The 26,166-nt window shown below is 34.8% G+C and overlaps 1 protein-coding gene across 1 annotated transcript in view; it reads right to left on the bottom strand.

Moving 5' to 3' along the window:
- Nucleotides 1–3,124: 3,124 nt before the first annotated feature.
- Nucleotides 3,125–26,166, bottom strand: part of LOC143246717 (RNA-binding protein 24-B-like) — a 59,748-nt gene continuing 36,706 nt past the window's right edge. The window contains exons 2-4 of the mRNA XM_076493809.1: nucleotides 24,310–24,436; nucleotides 20,668–20,722; nucleotides 3,125–3,593 (exon numbers count right to left, since the gene is read on the bottom strand). Coding sequence (XP_076349924.1) covers nucleotides 3,275–3,593; nucleotides 20,668–20,722; nucleotides 24,310–24,436 — 501 coding nt within the window. The 3' untranslated portion in view covers nucleotides 3,125–3,274. The remainder of the gene's footprint in view (nucleotides 3,594–20,667; nucleotides 20,723–24,309; nucleotides 24,437–26,166) is intronic.

The following is a 26,166-nucleotide window of genomic DNA, read 5'->3' as shown; positions in this document are numbered from 1 at the left end:
TTTTATCTTATTTATCATTCAGCGTGGGGTGGACTACATCATCGTTAACATGTTAATTTTATCTTATTTATCATTCAGCGTGGGGTGGACTACATCATCGTTAACATGTTAATTTTATCTTATTTATCATTCAGCGTAGGGTGGACTACATCATTGATAACATGTTAATTTTATCTTATTTATCATTCAGCGTGGGGTGGACTACATCATTGATAACATGTTAATTTTATCTTATTCATCATTCAGCGTGAGGTGGACTACATCATCGTTAACATGTTAATTTTATCTTATTCATCATTCAGCGTGGGGTGGACTACATCATTGATAACATGTTAATTTTATCTTATTTATCATTCAGCGTGGGGTGGACTACATCATCGTTAACATGTTAATTTTATCTTATTTATCATTCAGCGTGGGGTGGACTACATCATCGTTAACATGTTAATTTTATCTTATTCATCATTCAGCGTGAGGTGGACTACATCATCGTTAACATGTTAATTTTATCTTATTTATCATTCAGCGTGGGGTGGACTACATCATCGTTAACATGTTAATTTTATCTTATTTATCATTCAGCGTGGGGTGGACTACATCATCGTTAACATGTTAATTTTATCTTATTCATCATTCAGCGTGAGGTGGACTACATCATCGTTAACATGTTAATTTTATCTTATTTATCATTCAGCGTGGGGTGGACTACATCATTGATAACATGTTAATTTTATCTTATTCATCATTCAGCGTGAGGTGGACTACATCATCGATAACATATTAATTTTATCTTATTCATCATTCAGCGTGAGGTGGACTACATCATCGTTAACATGTTAATTTTATCTTATTTATCATTCAGCGTGGGGTGGACTACATCATTGATAACATGTTAATTTTATCTTATTTATCATTCAGCGTGGGGTGGACTACATCATTGATAACATGTTAATTTTATCTTATTCATCATTCAGCGTGGGGTGGACTACATCATCGTTAACATGTTAATTTTATCTTATTTATCATTCAGCGTGGGGTGGACTACATCATTGATAACATGTTAATTTTATCTTATTTATCATTCAGCGTGGTGTGGACTACATCATCGTTAACATGTTAATTTTATCTTATTCATCATTCAGCGTGGGGTGGACTACATCATTGATAACATGTTAATTTTATCTTATTTATCATTCAGCGTGGGGTGGACTACATCATCGTTAACATGTTAATTTTATCTTATTTATCATTCAGCGTGGGGTGGACTACATCATCGTTAACATGTTAATTTTATCTTATTTATCATTCAGAGTGGGGTGAACTACATCATGGTTAACATGTTAATTTTATCTTATTCATCATTCAGAATGGGGTGGACTACATCATCGTTAACATGTTAATTTTATCTTATTTATCATTCAGCGTGGGGTGGACTACATCATCGTTAACATGTTAATTTTATCTTATTCATCATTCAGAGTGGGGTGGACTACATCATCGATAACATGTTAATTTTATCTTATTTATCATTCAGCGTGGGGTGGACTACATCATTGATAACATGTTAATTTTATCTTATTCATCATTCAGCGTGAGGTGGACTACATCATCGTTAACATGTTAATTTTATCTTATTTATCATTCAGCGTGGGGTGGACTACATCATTGATAACATGTTAATTTTATCTTATTTATCATTCAGAGTGGGGTGGACTACATCATCGATAACATGTTAATTTTATCTTATTTATCATTCAGCGTGGGGTGGACTACATCATTGATAACATGTTAATTTTATCTTATTCATCATTCAGCGTGAGGTGGACTACATCATCGTTAACATGTTAATTTTATCTTATTTATCATTCAGCGTGGGGTGGACTACATCATTGATAACATGTTAATTTTATCTTATTTATCATTCAGCGTGGTGTGGACTACATCATCGTTAACATGTTAATTTTATCTTATTCATCATTCAGCGTGGGGTGGACTACATCATTGATAACATGTTAATTTTATCTTATTTATCATTCAGCGTGGGGTGGACTACATCATCGTTAACATGTTAATTTTATCTTATTTATCATTCAGCGTAGGGTGGACTACATCATTGATAACATGTTAATTTTATCTTATTTATCATTCAGCGTGGGGTGGACTACATCATTGATAACATGTTAATTTTATCTTATTCATCATTCAGCGTGAGGTGGACTACATCATCGTTAACATGTTAATTTTATCTTATTCATCATTCAGCGTGGGGTGGACTACATCATTGATAACATGTTAATTTTATCTTATTTATCATTCAGCGTGGGGTGGACTACATCATCGTTAACATGTTAATTTTATCTTACTTATCATTCAGCGTGGGGTGGACTACATCATCGTTAACATGTTAATTTTATCTTATTTATCATTCAGCGTAGGGTGGACTACATCATTGATAACATGTTAATTTTATCTTATTTATCATTCAGCGTGGGGTGGACTACATCATTGATAACATGTTAATTTTATCTTATTCATCATTCAGCGTGAGGTGGACTACATCATCGTTAACATGTTAATTTTATCTTATTCATCATTCAGCGTGGGGTGGACTACATCATCGTTAACATGTTAATTTTATCTTATTTATCATTCAGCGTAGGGTGGACTACATCATTGATAACATGTTAATTTTATCTTATTTATCATTCAGCGTGGGGTGGACTACATCATCGTTAACATGTTAATTTTATCTTATTTATCATTCAGCGTGGGGTGGACTACATCATCGTTAACATGTTAATTTTATCTTATTCATCATTCAGCGTAAGGTGGACTACATCATCGTTAACATGTTAATTTTATCTTATTCATCATTCAGAGTGGGGTGGACTACATCATCGATAACATGTTAATTTTATCTTATTCATCATTCAGCGTGAGGTGGACTACATTATCGTTAACATGTTAATTTTATCTTATTTATCATTCAGCGTGGGGTGGACTACATCATTGATAACATGTTAATTTTATCTTATTCATCATTCAGCGTGGGGTGGACTACATCATCGTTAACATGTTAATTTTATCTTATTTATCATTCAGCGTGGGGTGGACTACATCATCGTTAACATGTTAATTTTATCTTATTTATCATTCAGAGTGGGGTAGACTACATCATTGATAACATGTTAATTTTATCTTATTTATCATTCAGTGTGTGGTGAACTACATCATGGTTAACATGTTAATTTTATCTTATCAACTTAAGGCCATATTATTGGATCCTGGCTTCTTGTGTGTGAGCTTCAGAAAGATACGGGATATGATAAACACCAGGGGTTATTCCGTGAAGAGGCTGGCCGAGATGATAGGCATAACCCGTGAGAGGCACGTAAGGGTTACCCCCAGGCGCTGTTGTTCCGGTAGGAATCGAATACGTCGCATCCAAACCGTTAGTGAAGTGAGCCGGGTATACTGCTGCATAATCATAAAAGGGCGTTGTAGCAGCCGAAGATAGCGGGGAGGGCGGTGACACCATCAAACCCGCTGTTGCTTGACCAAAGGGGGAAGGAAATAAGTACTGGGTGGGAAAACTGAAATAAAGAAAACACATAAAACATAATTGGTGGATATTTTCAATGACAAATTATACAAAACTAGGTACACAGTAAAATCTAATGACAGTATAATAAACTTTTGAAAATTTTTGCAGTTGAATAAAGTGTTTGTTTTGTTTGTTTTCCAATTTCGCACAAAGCTACCCGAGGGCTATGTGCTCCAGCCATCCCTAATTTAGCAGTGTAAGATTAGAGGGAAGGTAGCTAGTCATCACCACCCACCGCCAACTCTTGGGTTACTCTTTTACCAGCGAATAGTTGGATCGACCCTAACATTATAACGCCCCAACGGCCGAAAGGGCGAGCATGTTTGGCGCGAGGGGGATGCGAACCCGCAACCCTCAGATTAGAAGTCGCACGCCTTAACACGCTTGGCCATGCCGGGCCTTTGAATAAAGTGCAAACGTCTTAAGTTACCTGAACAAACTGTGGTATTATTGAAAATATTAAGTTTATTGTATCTTACATGAACACAACTATCCGTGTTTCTAGTGAGTTTAAGAAAACGGGATTTTTAAAAACAGCTTCTAACAGCTCCACTTCGCCGTAATTAATATCACGGTGTCTTTTGGTATAGCAAGAAATTAGCTGTAAACACAATGGTTGTTTGTGCCGGAGTTCATGACGTCTGAAACTTAGTTTGGAAGACCTTATACATTCATATTCGTTCTTCAGTTTTGTACTGGCATACACACAAACGTTAGTTTGTACTTGTGTGACGTAAGCTTGGTCAGTAATATGATTTGCTCAAGATACTTAATATTTTTGTACAACTACCCAATAGTTAATTTGTCTAATAAAACATCCACAGAAGTGTTATAATATTCTTTAATAGATTGTTTAGGCAGAGTATTCGTGATGAAACTCTGTAGAATGGACGGCAACTGTCTGTTGTGGAGACACAGAGGACGATTTTTCAAAAGTCTTCCACCTTTCGTCTTCAGAAGACTTTCGAAACGTCTTCCTCTACACTCGTGCCTCCACGACAGGCAGTTGCCGTCCATTCTTCAAAGTTTCATCAGTGTTCAAGTCCCCCGCTAGTACTGCGGTATGTCTACGGAGTTACATCGCTAAAATCAGGGGTTCGATTCCCCTCGATAAACTCAGCAGATAGCCCAATGTGGCTTTCCTATAAGAACACATATATAATAGTGTTCTAATATTGTTGTAACGGTTTCTATCGTTGGGCGGGTTCTTTCTGATTATTCTGTACAAAGTTGAGTTCCCTTAACGAAAGAATAAATGTAAGGAAAGCGTTTCATTTCTTCATATTCTGTGACGTAACTAACGATAACAAAGAAATAGGCCTCGCTTCAAAATAAATAACAATTGTCTCTAACTTTCTAACATATGCCCTGTATCTAGAACTTCACTGCTTTGTTTAAACAAAAATTGGAAGTTTATGACCTAAACTAACACAAATTAAATACACATTTAACAATGTACTACAAATAACTGAGCTACGTTATCAAACTGTTAAAAATAGAGCCTGTAACAACATACATGGTTTGAAAGGACGTGTTGTGTTTTATGTTTCGAAACATGTATTTCTTATTTTTTAGATAAATATTTCACACTTAATATGAAAAATAATCCGATGTGTGAAACTTTCTTTAGAAAACCAATATGTAGATTAATATTACTTCTATATTTAAATGTGTAAATGTAGTGATCTGTGAAAACTGGAGCCAAATAACACACTTTATCAACATCAGGATACGGTTAACACCCACTAAAATTAGGGGTTCGATTCCCCTCTGGGGACTCAGCAGATATCCCATTGTGGCTTTGCAAAAGGAAAACACACACACAGGCACAACATTTCAATCGCCCGCTGGTACAGCAGTAAGTCTTCGAATTTACAACCCTACAATCAGGGGTTCGATTCCCCTCGGTAAACTCAGTAGATAGCCCAGTGTAGCTTTATCATAAGAAAACACACAAGCTGACACATTCATAAACACAAAATAATAACACTGAACAGACCAACCCCTGAATCACTCAATATTCGCTTATAGAGGTGATTGTTAGTTTTATATATTGTAAAGTAAGTAACTTAATTTTACAAACACAATCCAGTCAAACGGAAGTTACTGTTTAACATGCATCATCAAAAGTAATTGTTGTAGCCTTCTGTTTACGTAAACAACGTGGCATAGCTTTAACATAACAGACTTATAATGTATTTAAAACATCGCTTGTTTATAACCTATAAAATTTCGTCCATCGCTGCGTGAGCTTGTTTTTAAATTTCGCGTAAAGCTTCACGAGGGCTATCTGCGCTAGCCGTCCCCAATTTAGCAGTGTGAGACTAGAGGAAAGGCAGCTAGTCATCACCACCCACCGCCAACTCTTGGGCTACTCTTTTACCAACGAATAGTGGGATTGACCGTCACATCATAAAGTAAAAACAATAGAGAAGGTTAAACATAAACAAATAAAACAAAAACTATAGAGAAGATTAAACATATACAAATAAAACAGTGGAAAATATTTTTTAAAAAGTGGGAAAATAGACAAACGAAGTGAGAGACAAAAGGTAAAGGAAATGAAAGCATAATATATTACATAATGTACAACGAAACAACTGGTCATGAAAGAACAAAATCTTCAGTAATAACAAACGAAGCTACTCGAGCGCCACCTGTGTTAACCGTCTCTCATTTTGAAGTGACAGACAAGAAGGAAGGAAGTTGGTGAACTTCACCCACTGTCAACTCTTAGGCTGTTCTTTTTATCAGTAGATAGTGGGATTGACTGTAACATATAACGCCCTCATGACTAGAAGGGTGAGCAGATTTCGAACTCGTGACCCCCACTGGGGTATGTCAAGGTAAAATAAAGTTTAAAAAAATGCACTAATATATACACGTATTTGTAGGTAGGTTTACTGTTTCATTACATTCTGTTTACATGTGAAAGTCGAATTTTCGATTTTTATCTTAGTTTCATTTCAATCGACTGATATTTTCACATAAAATATCTTCAGTGTCAGAGGAATGTGTGTTTTTCTTATAACAAAGCCACCTCGGGCTATCTGCTGTGCCCACCGAGGGGAATCGAACCCCTGATTTTAGTGTTGTAAATCCGTAGACTTACCGCTGTACTAGCGGGTGGCAGTATCAGAGGAAACACAAGAAACTTGCAGTAAATAAATTCAGCGAAACAGGTGAAGTAAAACGAGCACAGGCCCGGCACGGCCACGTGGGTTACGGCACTCAACTCGTCATCTGAGTGTCGCGGGTTCGAATCCCAGTCGCACCAAACATGCTCGCCCTTTCAGCCGTGGGGGCGTTATAATGTGACGGTCAATCCCACTATTCGTTGGTAAAAGAGTAGTCCAAGAGTTGGCGGTGGGTGATGATGACTAGCTACCTTCCCTCTAGTCTTATACTGCTAAATTAAAGACGGGTAGCGCAGATAGCCCTCGAGTAGCTTTGTGCGAAATTCAAAAACAAAACAAAACAAAACGAGCACAGCAATCATTTTTAAAATGCCTGAAATTAGATACATAAGTTAAATCAAAATAATGTTCGAGTTTTTGTCTGGAATTTTGAACTTAAATAAATCGTGTAGTTTCGTTACGTCTCTTTATGCACCCAAGGACATGAAACAGATACGATTTATTCTTCACACTGTAACAGTTGATGATTGACCAGTTTGTTAATATAAATAGTAGACCCTCAAACACTTCTGTGTTGTCGTATTGAAGCTGGATCAATGAGTGCTGGAACTAGGCGAAAAGCTTCGTCGGAAGTAGGTATAACTAATATGATGTGGATTAGGATTCAGACAGGCCTTGGCCTGAAGTTTTCTACCAGGCTCATCAAGATCGTGACTAAAAAACAACAAAAAATTGGACCTCATAAAGGGCCCTGTTTGAGCCCGAGGTCTGAGATTACAGGTCGAATCCATCCACCCTTTTAAATGTTTAAATAGTAACACACACATATGTATGAGTGTGGATTGCGCGTTCTCATTGAAATAAGTTTATAACATGCGTTAGACAGTAGAGGGAAGGAAATATTTCGAGAAGCCCCCCGCCCCCACTAGTACAGTGGTAAGTCTACGGATTTACAACGCTACAATCAGTGTTCGATTCCCCTCGGTGGGCTCAGCAGATAGCCCGATGTGGCTTTGCTCTAGAAAAACACAAATAAACAAACACGATTTCGAGAATTATAAGGAACTCGGGGTATATAGAGAAAAAGCGAATATTTAGTACTGGTTGTTTATATACGTTTTAGTTGAGTACTTTGAATAAAATGTGATTTGGAAAAAGTACTGACAGAGATGAATAAAACCCTACAACCCGAACGCTTCCGAAAGGTGGACCTTCCTTCTTCAGGGGCAGATTGGTAATCTGTTTTGTCCCTGAAAAATAAAGGTCCATCTTTCGGAAGCGCTAGGGTTATAGGGTTTTTATTGATCTCTATCAATATTATTTTAACCTACATGTTTTTCTAACATCAACACTATAAGAAATATAGTCAACATTGTTCTAAACGTTCTTAAGTAGCGGGGAACTTGCGCCTTTTTTACGAGATCTGAACAAAAATGACGTCACAATAATATCGCCTGATTACAAAACTGTACTGTTAGTTTGTGGGAAAACAAACAATTGTGGAACATATTGACTTTACCAACAGGCCGGTTCTGTTACCTTAGAACTCTGGATTCAACTTTAGTGTCAACATTCTTTTAAAATTTGGTAATCTAATAACAAGATGCACGCGCACGCAGCTCGCGACACTGTTACATTCCAGGTTGAGATAACTGTCACCAAAATAGACGCTAGCCAGTCGCCAGCAGAAGGAAAACAAAAAGTAGGAAGTAGTTTAGCACGAGTGTTAGCAGTACGTGGCGACTGAAACAAAGCTTTAGGAAGACTCACCTAGAGGGCGTTAGTTACCACTTAAGTACAAGAATAAAGTGTATTTTTCAACTAAACCTCCCGGGAGTAAATTACTTACATAGTGGTGTATACCCTCGTGAAACAACATTTTATGCCCTGAATTAGAGCTATTTAAGGCACTATGCCGCAAATAATTATCTAGATCTGCGACGGTTTAACGTCTGGAAACATTTACATATTCTACAATAATTCCTGTATGCTAAATCCGAAACCAAAACCCATTTTTTCTCCATCACGTACCTATTTTTCACAAAACACGATATGTACTTTTACATTTTCATTGAAATAGTGTCATATTTTGTTACGATTAAAATGTTGACAACCACTGGCTATAGATTTCTCTAGACCAATCACGACGTGAGTCTTGCCGATCGTTCTAGAACCCACAAGAAACACACCTATAGTATATAAACGGTTAACATACCTGATGACGTGTCATTTATAGAAAATATTTGTGCGTGAACTCTGCCATTAAACTTTTCTTTTCAATATTATTCATTCGTCACTATGGCAACAAAAGGTTGGGTAAATGGCCCACACATATTCCGTTATAGTTGTGGTAAATTTTGGTTAGGCCTCAGGTTAGAAAACTGAGTTCGGATGGACAGTGCGAGAGGACAATGAGAAAAATTAAAAAAAGAACAATGGATTGTTTTTATAGTTGTTATTTACAAATATTTAGGAAACAACATGGACCCAAATTACGAAAATACTGTCAATTATGCTTGATAACCTCAAACAGTTGGGCTGTAATATGAGCTTGGAAGTTCATTTCTTACATTCATATTTACCTGAATATCACGTGATATGAGCATTTCATATGAAAAGTACTGGTGGCTATATCATATGGACACTTCATATAAACCGTCCTGATGTTTAAACTATTAAAGCGTGTTCAACAAAAGAGAAGTACACATACATACAAATAGCCAGTTTTAATAACAAACTGTGTATTACTGACAGTTCGTAACCATGGAAACAGTAACAAAGAACGAGCATCTCATTAATTCAACTTCTGGTTTTCTCGACTCAAATCGCACGTTAACACAAATAAATTGGTTTGCATAGTTTCAATTCTATTGAACTGGATGTATTTGAACAGTTGTTAGTATTTTCTACCTTTGAAACCCATATCAGAATTTGAAAAAAATAAATAATTGTAACATGTTTATACGCCACATAGCGGACGTTGTTGTAACTAGTTTATTAATTCATATTTCTACCATTCTGGTGAGGCCGAACTTGGGCCAACAGTTTGTGTGTTGAACTGTAGATATGCGGTTCAGTGGTTCGCGTCCCGTTATTACAAAACAAAAAACACCCTTCACAGTCTGCGGCCATCAATGTGTTAGAAGAATAACACTCAAATTCCACTATTTGATCTTAGAAAAATATTCAAAAGTTGGCTACCTAGGTTTTAGTCTATCATTTCAAACTAAGAGCTGACTATAAACACAGATAATACTCGTTTAGTTTTACATGAAATTCAACAAAAACAAACTATTATGGTATGGTTGAGTTTCTCTCAGTTCTATGACACATCAAATCAGCATATGTGTCAAGATTTATACATACATATGTTTATTACGGATTAATCTCATGGATTAATAGTAAATGTACTGATAACCCTTTGGTGGTTTGTGACTATAGCAAATGTATTGATAACCCTTGGATGATTTGTGACTGTAGTAAATGTATTGATAACCCTTGGATGGTTTGTGACTGTAGTAAATGTATTGATAACCCTTGGATGGTTTGTGACTATAGTAAATGTACTGATAACCCTTTGGTGGTTTGTGACTATAGTAAATGTATTGATAACCCTTGGATGGTTTGTGACTGTAGTAAATGTATTGATAACCCTTGGATGGTTTGTGACTATAGTAAATGTATTGATAACCCTTTGGTGGTTTGTAACTATAGCAAATATATTGATAACCCTTTGGTGGTTTGTGACTATAGTAAATGTATTGATAACCCTTGGATGGTTTGTAACTATAGTAAATGTATTGATAACCCTTGGATGGTTTGTGACTATAGTAAATATATTGATAACCCTTGGATGGTTTGTGACTATAGTAAATGTATTGATAACCCTTTGGTGGTTTGTAACTCTAGTAAATGTATTGATAACCCTTGGATGGTTTGTAACTATAGTAAATGTATTGATAACCCTTGGATGGTTTGTGACTGTAGTAAATGTATTGATAACCCTTGGATGGTTTGTGACTATAGTAAATGTATTGATAACCCTTGGATGGTTTGTAACAATAGTAAATGTATTGATAACCCTTGGATGGTTTGTAACTATAGTAAATGTATTGATAACCCTTGGATGGTTTGTAACTATAGTAAATGTATTGATAACCTTTGGATGGTTTGTAACTATAGTAAATGTATTGATAACCCTTGGATGGTTTGTGACTGTAGTAAATGTATTGATAACCCTTGGATCGTTTGTGACTGTAGTAAATGTATTGATAACCCTTGGATGGTTTGTGACTATAGTAAATGTACTGATAACCCTTTGGTGGTTTGTGACTATAGTAAATGTATTGATAACCCTTGGATGGTTTGTGACTGTAGTAAATGTATTGATAACCCTTGGATGGTTTGTGACTATAGTAAATGTATTGATAACCCTTTGGTGGTTTGTGACTATAGCAAATGTATTGATAACCCTTTGGTGGTTTGTGACTATAGCAAATGTATTGATAACCCTTTGGTGGTTTGTGACTATAGTAAATGTATTGATAACCCTTGGATGGTTTGTAACTATAGTAAATGTATTGATAACCCTTGGATGGTTTGTGACTATAGTAAATATATTGATAACCCTTGGATGGTTTGTGACTATAGTAAATGTATTGATAACCCTTTGGTGGTTTGTAACTCTAGTAAATGTATTGATAACCCTTGGATGGTTTGTAACTATAGTAAATGTATTGATAACCCTTGGATGGTTTGTGACTGTAGTAAATGTATTGATAACCCTTGGATGGTTTGTGACTATAGTAAATGTATTGATAACCCTTGGATGGTTTGTAACAATAGTAAATGTATTGATAACCCTTGGATGGTTTGTAACTATAGTAAATGTATTGATAACCCTTGGATGGTTTGTAACTATAGTAAATGTATTGATAACCTTTGGATGGTTTGTAACTATAGTAAATGTATTGATAACCCTTGGATGGTTTGTGACTATAGTAAATGTATTGATAACCTTTGGATGGTTTGTAACTGTAGTAAATGTATTGATAACCCTTGGATGGTTTGTGACTATAGTAAATGTACTGATAACCCTTGGATGGTTTGTGACTATAGTAAATGTATTGATAACCCTTGGATGGTTTGTGACTGTAGTAAATGTATTGACAACCCTTGGATGGTTTGTAACTATAGTAAATGTATTGATAACCTTTGGATGGTTTGTAACTATAGTAAATGTATTGATAACCTTTGGATGGTTTGTAACTCTAGTAAATGTATTGATAACCCTTTGGTGGTTTGTAACTCTAGTAAATGTATTGATAACCCTTGGATGGTTTGTAACTATAGTAAATGTATTGATAACCCTTGGATGGTTTGTGACTGTATCAAATGTATTCAGATCTCTGAGCTTGTTGTCACTGTGGTAAATGTATTCAGTGTGTCTTTTGACAGTTGATAAGAAAGCTTTAACTGCATATGTGTAAGAACTAACAAAAGGGCACCGTCTTAGAAAACACCATAAGACTGTTCTCGATCTCAGATAATCCTTTATTCTGGCCATGCACAATAAAAGAGTTAACCATCTTGTTGATTGTCAGTTGAAATGTGATGATCTGGACTTACTGATTGTCAGTTGAAGTGTGATGATCTGGACTTACTGATTGCCAGTTAAAATGTGATGATCTGAACTTGTTGATTGTCAGTTGAAATGTGATGATCTGGACTTACTGATTGTCAGTTGAAATGTGATGATCTGGACTTACTGATTGTCAGTTGAAATGTCATGATCAGGACTTGTTGATTGTCAGTTGAAATGTGATGATCTGGACTTACTGATTGTCAGTTGAAATGTGATGATCTGGACTTGTTGATTGTCAGTTGAAATGTGATGATCTTACTGATTGTCAGTTGAAATGTCATGATCTGGACTGACCAATGGCACCTACATTTATTAGGATGATTACATAAAAAGATTCATTGACAAGAACCTCGACTATGAAAACTTGCGAGGCCCAAAATGTTGGCGTTTCATAAGAAGAAGTATATGAAACGTGTCGGTAAAAGAAAAAGAACGATATGATTTGTAGGACAGAAAAAATAGGCTACTCCAGAAACCGGCAAAAGTAAGAACATTAAATAGTTTTGTTTTACCTGAAGTAATAAGAAATACAAAACTTGTGACATCTTTTACAGAAAAGTTACGTGGATTAGTTTCTAATGTCTTTTGGAGAGACAAGGAAACCTATCTCCACTTAACGTTTCCATTAGTTTCTAATCAAGAATGTAGCACTGCACTGTTTCTTTGCTTTACAAGATGATTGACAAAGTTCAAGGTTCTAATGAAAACACGGTTTAAATCACTTAAATACAATATTCCTCTAACAGCAGTTGTTTTATTTTCTGATTTATTATATCACATAAGCAATGAGGCATGTGGTATTCATTAAGAATTACTTCAAGTCTTCCACTTTACTTTAGAGTCGAAGACATCACAAGTTGTTAATTTTGTGTATCAATCAGATTGCTGCACTAAGAAAGCATTCATAACTGCAAGTAAGTTTTAGAGTGATGCCATAGTTATTTTGGCTTGATCTCAACATGTGGGTTAGATATGACAAGTGTTCATGTTATTGGTCACCGTATATAGCCAGAAAAAGAACTGGATGTTTCAAAGGTTATTGTACTGAAAAGCATCCATTGTATTTTAAATTACACCTCTTCCATCACAGAGATTCAATTTTGTTTTAATACTTCAAGTATTTTTACTTGGTGATGTATAATTTTAAGGACTTGACAACATATACAAGTATCTTGAGGCCAATCATATATTTTGTTACAAGAAACAGTTAAGGGAAGAGCCTTAAAACTAATCAAATCATTTGTTACAAGAAACAGCTATGGGGAGAGTCTTGAGGACAATCAAATCAATTGTTACAAGAAACAGCTGTGGGGAGAGTCTTGAGGACAATCAAATCAATTGTTACAAGAAACAACTATGGGGAGAGTCTTGAGGACAATCAAATCAATTGTTACAAGAAACAGCTATGGGGAGAGTCTTGAGGACAATCAAATCAATTGTTACAAGAAACAACTATGGGGAGAGTCTTAAGGACAATCAAATCAATTGTTACAAGAATCAACTATGGGGAGAGTCTTAAGGACAATGAAATCAATTGTTACAAGAAACAACTATGGGGAGAGTCTTGAGGACAATCAAATCAATTGTTACAAGAAACAGCTATGGGGAGTCTTGAGGACAATCAAATCAATTGTTACAAGAAACAACTATGGGGAGAGTCTTAAGGACAATCAAATCAATTGTTACAAGAAACAGCTATGGGGGGAGTCTTGAGAACAATCAAATCAATTGTTACAAGAAACAGCTATGGGGAGAGTCTTGAGGACAATCAACTCAATTGTTACAAGAAACAATTATGGGGAGAGTCTTGAGGACAATCAAATCAATTGTTACAAGAAACAGCTATGGGGAGAGTCTTAAGGACAATCAAATCAATTGTTACAAGAAACAGCTATGGGGAGAGTCTTGAGGACAATCAAATCAATTGTTACAAGAAACAGCTATGGGGAGAGTCTTGAGGACAATCAAATCAATTGTTACAAGAAACAGCTATGGGGAGAGTCTTGAGGACAATCAAATCAATTGTTACAAGAAACAGCTATGGGGAGAGTCTTGAGGACAATCAAATCAATTGTTACAAGAAACAGCTATGGGGAGAGTCTTAAGGACAATCAAATCAATTGTTACAAGAAACAGCTATGGGGAGAGTCTTGAGGACAATCAAATCAATTGTTACGAGAAACAACTATGGGGAGAGTCTTGAGGACAATCAAATTAATTGTTACAAGAAATAAAGAAAATTAAATATTTTGTTACAGAAACAGCTCGACAGGGGGCGTTCTAAAGGAAATCAAATACTTGTCCTTATGAAAGTCCTAAAGAATCACATGTTCATCCATGATAGTTAAATTCAAGTGCATCAAATGTTGAGGGACTTTTCATGTATTTCGTTAAACAATTATTTTGATAAGAGAATCATTTAAGATTTTTTTTCCAGCAGCAAAAACTGAAGACAAGAAATATTTATTTGACTCAGGGGTAAAATTTGTGACGAGAGAAGTTATCGTGGGTAATCAATACATTTTTATGTTGGTGATGGTCTAATATAAAGAAGGATTTCCAGTTGCTTAAACTGGTACCTGGTGACACCATAAAGTTGTTGAAACATTGTACCTTTGTAATAGTTTCTTTCAAGTTACCTCGAAACTTTAGTTTATAAAATATAAGTTCCACCTCATCAAATTTGAATTAACCATAATAACGAATAATTTCATCAGAGCTATTCATTATAACACATGTTTTACCATTTTGAATAAATGATTCAGTTAATCCACGTTTACAGCCCTAAGCTACTTTGCTCTATAAAGTTAAAGTACCTACAACCTTCTAACTCAGCGAGAATTGTGTATATATCGACAAATGTGACAACAGAACTGAAACTTCAGAGTATTTTCAAATACAAATAAAACTGTTTAGAGATGCTATCATCAAAAACCTGGCGGATGAGGCCCTCAACTAGGAAGTTCAAGACCTCAAGACCAAGATGAGGCCCTCAACTGGGAAGTTCAAGACCTCAAGACCAAGGTGAGGCCCTCAACTGGGAAGTTCAAGACCTCAAGACCAAGGTGAGGCCCTCAACTGGGAAGTTCAAGACCTCAAGACCAAGATGAGGCCCTCAACTAGGAAGTTCAAGACCTCAAGACCAAGATGAGGCCCTCAACTGGGAAGTTCAAAACCTCAAAACCAAGATGAGGCCCTCAACTGGGAAGTTCAAGACCTCAAGACCAAAATAAGGCCCTCAACTAGGATGTTCAAGACATCAAGACCAAGGTAAGACCCTCAACTGGGAAGTTCAAGACCTGAAGACCAAGATGAGGCCCTCAACTAGGAAGTTCAAGACCTCAAGACCAAGATGAGGCCATCAACTAGGAAGTTCAAGACCTCAAGACCAAGATGAGGCCCTCAACTGGGAAGTTCAAAACCTCAAGACCAAGATGAGGCCCTCAACTAGGAAGTTCAAGACCTCAAGACCAAGATGAAACCCTCAACTGGGAAGTTCAAGATCTCAAGACCAAGATGAGGCCCTCAACTAGGAAGTTCAAGACCTCAAGACCAAGATAAGGCCCTCAACTAGGATGTTCAAGACATCAAGACCAAGGTAAGACCCTCAACTGGGAAGTTCAAGACCTGAAGACCAAGATGAGGCCCTCAACTAGGAAGTTCAAGACCTCAAGACCAAGATGAGGCCATCAACTGGGAAGTTCAAGACCTCAAGACCCAACATTTACACAGTTTTTTAAAATTGAAGCCAGACAATACCAATATTTTATTTTATATTAAATATGGTTTCAGAACGAATGTTTACCAAAGTTGTTTTGTTTTTATCATTTATCTACCTATAATATTAATGATAAAATCACAAAATTCAATGTCGTTCTGACATCAGTGGTTTATTTCATTAGGATTTTTAATTATATGTTAATCAAAGCGATTGGACGTTTCTAAATTTGTATAACATGCACTCATCTTCCAGAAGAACGTTTGGGAGAAACGTTATGACGACTGTTTACATAATATAACCAACGTTTACCTAGCCCTATTCTGTAATATAATCAACCTGTATAGTGTTAGATCAAATGAGAAAATTTGGCTAAATGAACACCAGTACTCGAATAGTTGAATTTGACCGGCACTCTTATGGCCCAATAGTGCGAAATTCAATTATGTGTCAAAGTAACGCGAACCATGAATTCTTGGATTCAGAGTCCGGTACGGTAACCACTGGTCCACGGCCGTTCCTTAAGATTAGCTATTTTCACTATTCCGTGAACGGTACATTTCGTAAGCCCACCGGTACTTCAGTTACTATTATTCAAGTCCAATCTACTCTTTAAGGCAAAACCATGTTTTAAATCATTGTAATGACATGTATAAATCTCTCGGTTCGATTGATATATTCGAGTTTTCTATGCACCAGCAACTTGTGTGTACTCAGCTGATTGTATTGTAACAATATCGTATAGAAAATAATAGTTTTATAAAACCATTGTTTCCAATGAAGACGATTTTCCTTCGTAGAGAGAGTTTCGGTAATTTTCAACCTAAATAAACATTGTTGGGTAAATACATTATACAGACAGCATGTTCATAAATAAAACAATTTCTCATAACATATTGGAAAGGACAGATAATTTATGTAAAGACATACATCCCTCGTTTTTATTTAACTGGCATCGCAAATTACGAGTCTTTTATTGTAAACGTTCTGTAAATAACTAATTGGGTCGGAACGAAAATTGTTCAACTACAACAAACAGCTAAATAAATGTTCGCTTGTATAACTCGCGTATAAACAACAAACATACAAACAAAACAAGCTGACTTAAAGAATGAATCAGTGAATTTGAATAACCTGGTTAGAACATCTACTGTACGCGAACGAAAAGAATAAAAAAGACAGTTTAGAGGTTTTGTTTTTATTTGAATTTCGCGCAAAGCTACACGAGGACTATGTGCGCTAGTCGTCCCTAATTTAGCAGTGAAAGACAACAGGGAAGGCAGCTAGTCATCTCCACCCATCGCCAACTCTTGGGCTATTCTTTTACCAACGAAGAGTGGGATTGACCGTCACATTATAACGCCCCCACGGCTGAAAGGGCGAGTATGTTTTGGCGCGACGGGTATTCGAACCCGCGACTTCCGGAGTGCGAGTCGAGCGCCCTAACCGCCTGGCCTTGCCAGGCCCAAATTCGACAGAGAAGAGAATGAACGCACGTGACTACAAGAACTGTAACACGTTGGAGACGTTCCAGGTCTTTTTAATACAACGTGGTCTCAACCTCTTTAGTTTCATTTTAAAATAAAAACATAGTTACGATCAGATAACACTTTATCTTCTGCTGTTCGTCTAAACAGTGTCTTACTTATGTATCCACCTTTACCTGATTTTCTTAAATACGTGTCTAACAACCAATAACTTTCTCCATCTTTTGTTTGTTCCTTTTTGTCTCTTGTTTTATCCAATAAAAGAAAACATATATTTTAGTGCCAAAGTACTATTGGTTTGTGTTGAAAACATTAATTACAACAGACAGTTGGTTAAACCTACACTAAAAGTCTGAATCATGTAATGTGTGATCGATCAGTTAGATCTCAGTATAAATGACATAAAACATTATAATGTAGCTTTTCTGTAAACACGACGACACATTTCCAGACTATAAAAGCAATCTGTGCACAAAAAATACAATAAACCAGCAACATCTCCACCAATTTTTTATAGAATAATAAAAATTAACTAGATGGGTGTGTGTTGTTATAACAAAGCTACATCGGGCTACCTGATGCGTCTATCGATGGGAATCGAACCTTAATTTTATCATTGTAAATCAAAATACTTACCGCTGTCCTACCGTCGGACATGAAGTAGATAAGAATCATGTAGTGATTAAAGAAATATTCACATTACTAGATGTCTAAAAATATTATATATTTTATAACTTTGTAAAATTCATTAAATTACAATCAACCAGTAAATAATATTTGTGTAATCAACCGATAAACAGTATTTGTGTATTCAACCAGTAAACAATATTTGTGTATTCAACCAGTATACAATATTTGTGTAATCAACCAGTAAACAATATTTGTGTAATCAACCAGTAAACAGTATTTGTGTATTCAACCAGTAAACAATATTTGTGTAATCAACCGGTAAACAATATTTGTGTACTCAACCGGTAAACAATATTTGTGTAATCAACCGGTAAATAATATTTGTGTAATCAACCGGTAAACAATATTTGTGTACTCAACTGGTAAACAATATTTGTGTAATCAACCAGTAAACAATATTTGTGTAATAAACAAGTAAACAATATTTGTGTATTCAACCAGTAAACAATATTTGTGTAATCAACCAGTAAACAATATTTGTGTAATAAACAAGTAAACAATATTTGTGTATTCAACCAGTAAACAATATTTGTGTGATCAACCGGTAAACAATATTTGTGTAATCAACCGGTAAACAATATTTGTGTACTCAACTGGTAAACAATATTTGTGTAATCAACCAGTAAACAATATTTGTGTAATAAACAAGTAAACAATATTTGTGTATTCAACCAGTAAACAATATTTGTGTAATCAACCAGTAAACAATATTTGTGTAATAAACAAGTAAACAATATTTGTGTATTCAACCAGTAAACAATATTTGTGTAATCAACCAGTAAACAATATTTGTGTAATCAACCGGTAAACAATATTTGTGTAATCAACCGGTAAACAATATTTGTGTAATCAACCAGTAAACAATATTTGTGTAATCAACCAGTAAACAGTATTTGTGTATTCAACCAGTAAACAGTATTTGTGTATTCAACCAGTATACAATATTTGTGTAATCAACCAGTAAACAGTATTTGTGTATTCAACCAGTAAACAATATTTGTGTATTCAACCAGTAAACAATATTTGTGTATTCAACCAGTAAACAATATTTGTGTATTCAACCAGTAAACAATATTTGTGTATTCAACCAGTAAACAATATTTGTGTAATCAACCAGTAAACAATATTTGTGTATTCAACCAGTATACAATATTTGTGTATTCAACCAGTAAACAATATTTGTGTAATCAACCAGTATACAATATTTGTGTAATCAACCAGTAAACAATATTTGTGTAATCAACCAGTAAACAGTATTTGTGTATTCAACCAGTAAACAGTATTTGTGTATTCAACCAGTAAACAATATTTGTGTATTCAACCAGTATACAATATTTGTGTAATCAACCAGTAAACAATATTTGTGTAATCAACCAGTAAACAGTATTTGTGTATTCAACCAGTAAACAATATTTGTGTAATCAACCGGTAAACAATATTTGTGTAATCAACCGGTAAATAATATTTGTGTAATCAACCGGTAAACAATATTTGTGTACTCAACTGGTAAACAATATTTGTGTAATCAACCAGTAAACAATATTTGTGTAATAAACAAGTAAACAATATTTGTGTAATCAACCAGTAAACAATATTTGTGTAATAAACAAGTAAACAATATTTGTGTATTCAACCAGTAAACAATATTTGTGTAATCAACCAGTAAACAATATTTGTGTAATCAACCAGTAAACAATATTTGTGTAATCAACCAGTAAACAATTTGTGTACTCAACCGGTAAACAATATTTGTGTAATCAACCGGTAAACAATATTTGTGTAATCAACCGGTAAACAATATTTGTGTACTCAACTGGTAAACAATATTTGTGTAATCAACCAGTAAACAATATTTGTGTAATAAACAAGTAAACAATATTTGTGTATTCAACCAGTAAACAATATTTGTGTAATCAACCAGTAAACAATATTTGTGTAATAAACAAGTAAACAATATTTGTGTAATCAACCAGTAAACAATATTTGTGTAATAAACAAGTAAACAATATTTATATAACAATATTAAATAAGCGTCTGTTGAGTAAACACTTATAGGCACGCTAAACAGTTTTCACAGAAATATGAAAAGTGCCCCTGTTGGCAAGTCTGAGGGCTAACAGTTTTCTTTTTTATAATCCTATTTAGAAGAGCAACAATATCCCACTGTTTAGCTCTCGGCTTGAGAACAAAGATTCAAAGTTGGATGGTTAAGACTGTTTCTCTCTGTATTTAAACCTAAAAAAAAATAATCCTTCTGAGCAGCACCGTCTGGTGGCGATTTCAGCGTCATTCGACATTAAAAATCAGGGTTTGATAACATAAGATAGACACAACACAGGTAGCTCTATATTTATTTTAGTTTTGTCCTTAAAAGAAAAACAACTTACCTCAGTTGACCTGGGAGTAGTGTGGGGTAACCAGGCCTGATGGGCACAGAGAAGTCTACATAAAGATGGAACAAACCAGTCAGGATTATATGAAACCACTTTCATAATTGGTGTAGAAAAACGAAGTACTTCAAACAATTTATATTCCTTATCTAATACAATGCTCTGCAACAGTAATTTATACAATTAGTTTATCTATCTTACTTATCTTCCCATTATAAACAATATATGTATGTTTCAGAAGTCAACACAGAATGGTTGAGATTTGGAAGATGCTCTTTATATCAGTTTCCAGGCTGAAGAAGTAATGGTTGAGGTATTACTATTATATCAGTAATAACACTAGGTAACACAATTTTTACTTTTTCTTGTTTCTGGACAGAAAGTGTTATTTCCCAATTCCTTATGCCTAAAGTAAATGGAAAAGACCTATTTCTCTCTTCAAACTTTGCTTTTGTGACCTGGGAGTGTATAACAAAAACATGATGGGAGACTATATTAGGGGGCTCATACGTGAAAGTGATTTACATTATAGTCACAAATCTCGAAAAACTACTCACTTCTAAACATTTTTGTATAACTTTAGTATAAATACATGTAAATCTTGATTCATATGTTGTTTCATTCAGACCTTATGTAAATGAAAATGTGCAAATTTGCCTGTTTTTACATATAAAATAGGTTAATTTCTAAATTTCATTATCCAGATCACAAAAGCAAAGTTTGAAGGGAATAATGGCCATTTTCTGTACTTTTACAACATAAGTAATTAAGAAATAACACATACTATCCAGAAACAAAATTTGTGTTACATAGAGTAACCAGAGCTGTCGTAACACCCAATGTAAAGAAGACAGAACAATATAAAAGAACTGGAGGGAAGAGGAAGGGAAGGGTGAGGGAGGTATATCTTTGTTTCGGTGAATTACTAAAGACAAATATTATGTTTTATTTGAAGACAGAACAATATAAAATAACTGGAGGGAAGAGGAAGGGAAGGGTGAGGGAGGTATATCTTTGTTTCAGTGAATTACTAAAGACATATTATGTTTTATTCAGAAAACAGAACAATATAAAATAACTGGAGGGAAGAGGAAGGGAAGGGTGAGGGAGGTATATCTTTGTTTCAGTGAATTACTAAAGACAAATATTATGTTTTATTCAGAAGACAGAACAATATAAAATAACTGGAGGGAAGAGGAAGGGAAGGGTGAGGGAGGTATATCTTTGTTTCGGTGAATTACTAAAGACAAATATTATGTTTTATTCAGAAGACAGAACAATATAAAATAACTGGAGGGAAGAGGAAGGGAAGGGTGAGGGAGGTATATCTTTGTTTTGGTGAATTACTAAAGACAAATATTATGTTTTATTCAGAAGACAGAACAATATAAAATAACTGGAGGGAAGAGGAAGGGAAGGGTGAGGGAGGTATATCTTTGTTTCAGTGAATTACTAAAGACAAATATTATGTTTTATTCAGAAGACAGAACAATATAAAATAACTGGAGGGAAGAGGAAGGGAAGGGTGAGGGAGGTATATCTTTGTTTCGGTGAATTACTAAAGACAAATATTATGTTTTATTTGAAGACAGAACAATATAAAATAACTGGAGGGAAGAGGAAGGGAAGGGTGAGGGAGGTATATCTTTGTTTCGGTGAATTACTAAAGACAAATATTATGTTTTATTCAGAAGACAGAACAATATAAAATAACTGGAGGGAAGGGAGAGGGAAGTATATCTTTGTTTCAGTGAATTACTAAAGACAAATATTATGTTTTATTCAGAAGAGAGAGAACAATATAAAATAACTGGAGGGAAGAGGAAGGGAAGGGTGAGGGAGGTATATCTTTGTTTCAGTGAATTACTAAAGACAAATATTATGTTTTATTCAGAAGACAGAACAATATAAGGTCACTGAAGAGAATATTTCGTTGTTCGAGAAATAAAACATGACACTTACAAGTAAAGAGACTGAAAGAAATACAGAATAAAGAAAAATATCCAAGTGTTAAATGTTACTACACAAAAGTAGAGTCTGACATTAACAATGAAGAATACTGAGAACAAGTGTAGTCTGACACTAACAATGAATGATACTGAGAACAAGTGTAGTCTGACATTAACAATGAAGAATACTGAGAACAAGTGTAGTCTGACACTAACAATGAATGATACTGAGAACAAGTGTAGTCTGACATTAACAATGAAGAATACTGAGAACAAGTGTAGTCTGACACTAACAATGAATGATACTGAGAACAAGTGTAGTCTGACATTAACAATGAAGAATACTGAGAACAAGTGTAGTCTGACATTAACAATGAAAGATACTGAGAACAAGTGTAGTCTGACATTAACAATGAAAGATACTGAGAACAAGTGTAGTCTGACATAAACAATGAGGAATACTGAGAACAAGTGTAGTCTGACATTAACAATGAAAGATACTGAGAACAAGTGTAGTCTGACATTAACAATGAGGAATACTGAGAACAAGTGTAGTCTGACACTAACAATGAGGAATACTGAGAACAAGTGTAGTTTAACATTAACAATGAGGAATACTGAGAACAAGTGTAGTATGACATTAACAATGAGGAATACTGAGAACAAGTGTAGTCTGACATTAACAATGAGGAATACTGAGAACAAGTGTAGTCTTACACTAACAATGAGGAATACTGAGAACAAGTGTAGTCTTACACTAACAATGAGGAATACTGAGAACAAGTGTAGTCTTACACTAACAATGAGGAATACTGAGAACAAGTGTAGTATGACATTAACAATGAGGAATACTGAGAACAAGTGTAGTCTTACACTAACAATGAGGAATACTGAGAACAAGTGTAGTATGACATTAACAATGAGGAATACTGAGAACAAGTGTAGTCTGACATTAACAATGAGGAATATTGAGAACAAGTGTAGTCTGACATTAACAATGAAAGATACTGAGAACAAGTGTAGTCTGACATTAACAATGAAAGATACTGAGAACAAGTGTAGTCTGACATTAACAGTGAGGAATACTGAGAACAAGTGTAGTCTGACATTAACAATGAAAGATACTGAGAACAAGTGTAGTCTGACATTAACAATGAGGAATACTGAGAACAAGTGTAGTCTGACATTAACAATGAAAGATACTGAGAACAAGTGTAGTCTGACATTAACAATGAAAGATACTGAGAACAAGTGTAGTCTGACATTAACAGTGAGGAATACTGAGAACAAGTGTAGTCTGACACTAACAATGAGGAATACTGAGAACAAGTGTACATTAACAATGAAAGATACTGAGAACAAGTGTAGTCTGACATTAACAATGAGGAATACTGAGAACAAGTGTGGTCTGACATAAACACTGAACAATACTAAAACATGTAGAGTCTCATATGAGCATCCACAGGTGTTTAAAATTTATAAGGCGATATGAAAACTAAAATACACAAGTGAAAGTGTCTAACTTGATCTGAATAAAGATATAAATTAACCAGTAAAGGCAGTTTGTTATGAACAGTACAAGAAATCACGTAATAAGTGGATCAGAACATAAACCATGAACTAGTGCTGTCTAACATTAAAATATGTAAACACAGCATCTACGAAACTTTCAGGCTTAGCATTTATTCACCATTCGTTAGGCTTCCTCGCGGTTTAGCCCCTAGGTACGCGAGATTCACATTGGCCTTTCTTCCATCAATGATTGGATTGGCATCTCTTACAGCCCGTTCAGCTGACTTCCGGTCAGCCATGGTCACCTGTGACAGGACAAAACCATAAAGTTTTTAGATTAATTTAAACAACTACGAACAGTTGCTAAAATTGTGGGATTAAGGTAGTCTGTATTAACTTTACTATTATAAACAGTAGTTAAAATGGTAGGCTTAAGGTAGCCTGTATTAAGTTTACTATTATAAACAGTTGTTAAAATGGTAGGCTTAAGGCAGTCTGCATTAACTTTACTATTATAAACAGTTGTTAAATGGTAGGCTTAAGGTAGCATGTATTAATTTTACTATTATAAACAGTAGTTAAAATGGTAGGATTAATGTAGCATGTATTAAGTTTACTATTATAAACAGTAGTTAAAATGGTAGGCTTAAGGTAGCATGTACTAACTTTACTATTATAAACAGTAGTTAAAATGGTAGGCTTAAGGTAGCATGTATTAATTTTACTATTATAAACAGTAGTTAAAATGGTAGGATTAATGTAGCATGTATTAAGTTTACTATTATAAACAGTAGTTAAAATGGTAGGCTTAAGGTAGCATGTACTAACTTTACTATTATAAACAGTAGTTAAAATGGTAGGCTTAAGGTAGCATGTATTAAGTTTACTATTATAAACAGTAGTTAAAATGGTAGGATTAAGGTAGCATGTATTAAGTTTACTATTATAAACAGTAGTTAAAATTGTAGGCTTAAGGTAGCCTGTAGTAAGTTTACTATTATAAACAGTGGTTAAAATGGTAGGATTAAGGCAGTAATGAAGCTAGTAGAACATAAACATATAAACATTACTGGCTACATGTGAAAAGCTATGAAACGTAAGTCTCACAAAGTTGCACGTAAGTTTATTAAAGTCAAGCTTGTAATGTAGAAATTCACCATACAAGTTTCTGTTTGTGATATTTATTTTCTAACTAACAATATCGTCTGTATTTCAATTAATAACACTAATTTTGTATACAACGAAAGGAAAACGACTATCTGAAAAAAGAATTTTCTTCTACAACTTAGAAGCAAAATAGAATTCACAATTTTTTTTATATGGCACGAAAGTTATATGACAGGCAAGGTTCCAAGAGGGTGTTCAGAGAAAACCTTTTTTTCTGTTTTTACACGCGGTGTTGAGAACGAGACTGTTGATTTTTCTCAGATTTAGGAATGGCGTGTTACTTAGTGGACAAAGACGTTCAGTGAAGCCTAATAGGTCTTTATTATAAGTGTTAAAAACTGTTGTGTCTCAGCACTGAGCTTTTAACAAGTCGATAACTTTTTGTAGTTGAGTGTTTAGGTTTCCCAACACCAATGACCAGATTGTCACCACTAGTAATTAGGATTATTTTCTGTGATGGGATAATCACCTAGACAACCGAAGATTATAGTGTTTCACGCTGTTCGACTAGCAACAGACTTATACCCTACACTCGCTTCGCTTCCAGCAGAAAAATAACAAAGTGATCGAAACAATATCAGTGTAAACGTAGGCTTAACTACAACTAATTTGTCATGGGGAGGGTGGCGTTTATGAAATCCTCAAAATGTATGCATGAGTTTCGTTCCATAAGACTTTCTGTGAATAAAGATCTTTAATAGCATATATTTAAATTTCTGTTGTTTTTATTATGTTTAAAGAAACAACAAAATTTAACATTTGGAAATGATCAGGAACTTGGAGAATTACTTCAGTGTTTTTTCTTTGTTGTAAAGACTATCTGCGCTCTTCTCGTAGTAGGTATCGATAGCAAATTTTTAGGGTTAGA

The sequence above is a fragment of the Tachypleus tridentatus genome, chromosome 3 (genome assembly GCF_004210375.1).
Source record: "Tachypleus tridentatus isolate NWPU-2018 chromosome 3, ASM421037v1, whole genome shotgun sequence".
Classification (NCBI taxonomy): domain Eukaryota; kingdom Metazoa; phylum Arthropoda; class Merostomata; order Xiphosura; family Limulidae; genus Tachypleus; species Tachypleus tridentatus.
The sequence above is the reverse complement of the archived record's forward strand: the minus strand, read 5'-3'. Positions and strand labels throughout refer to the sequence as shown.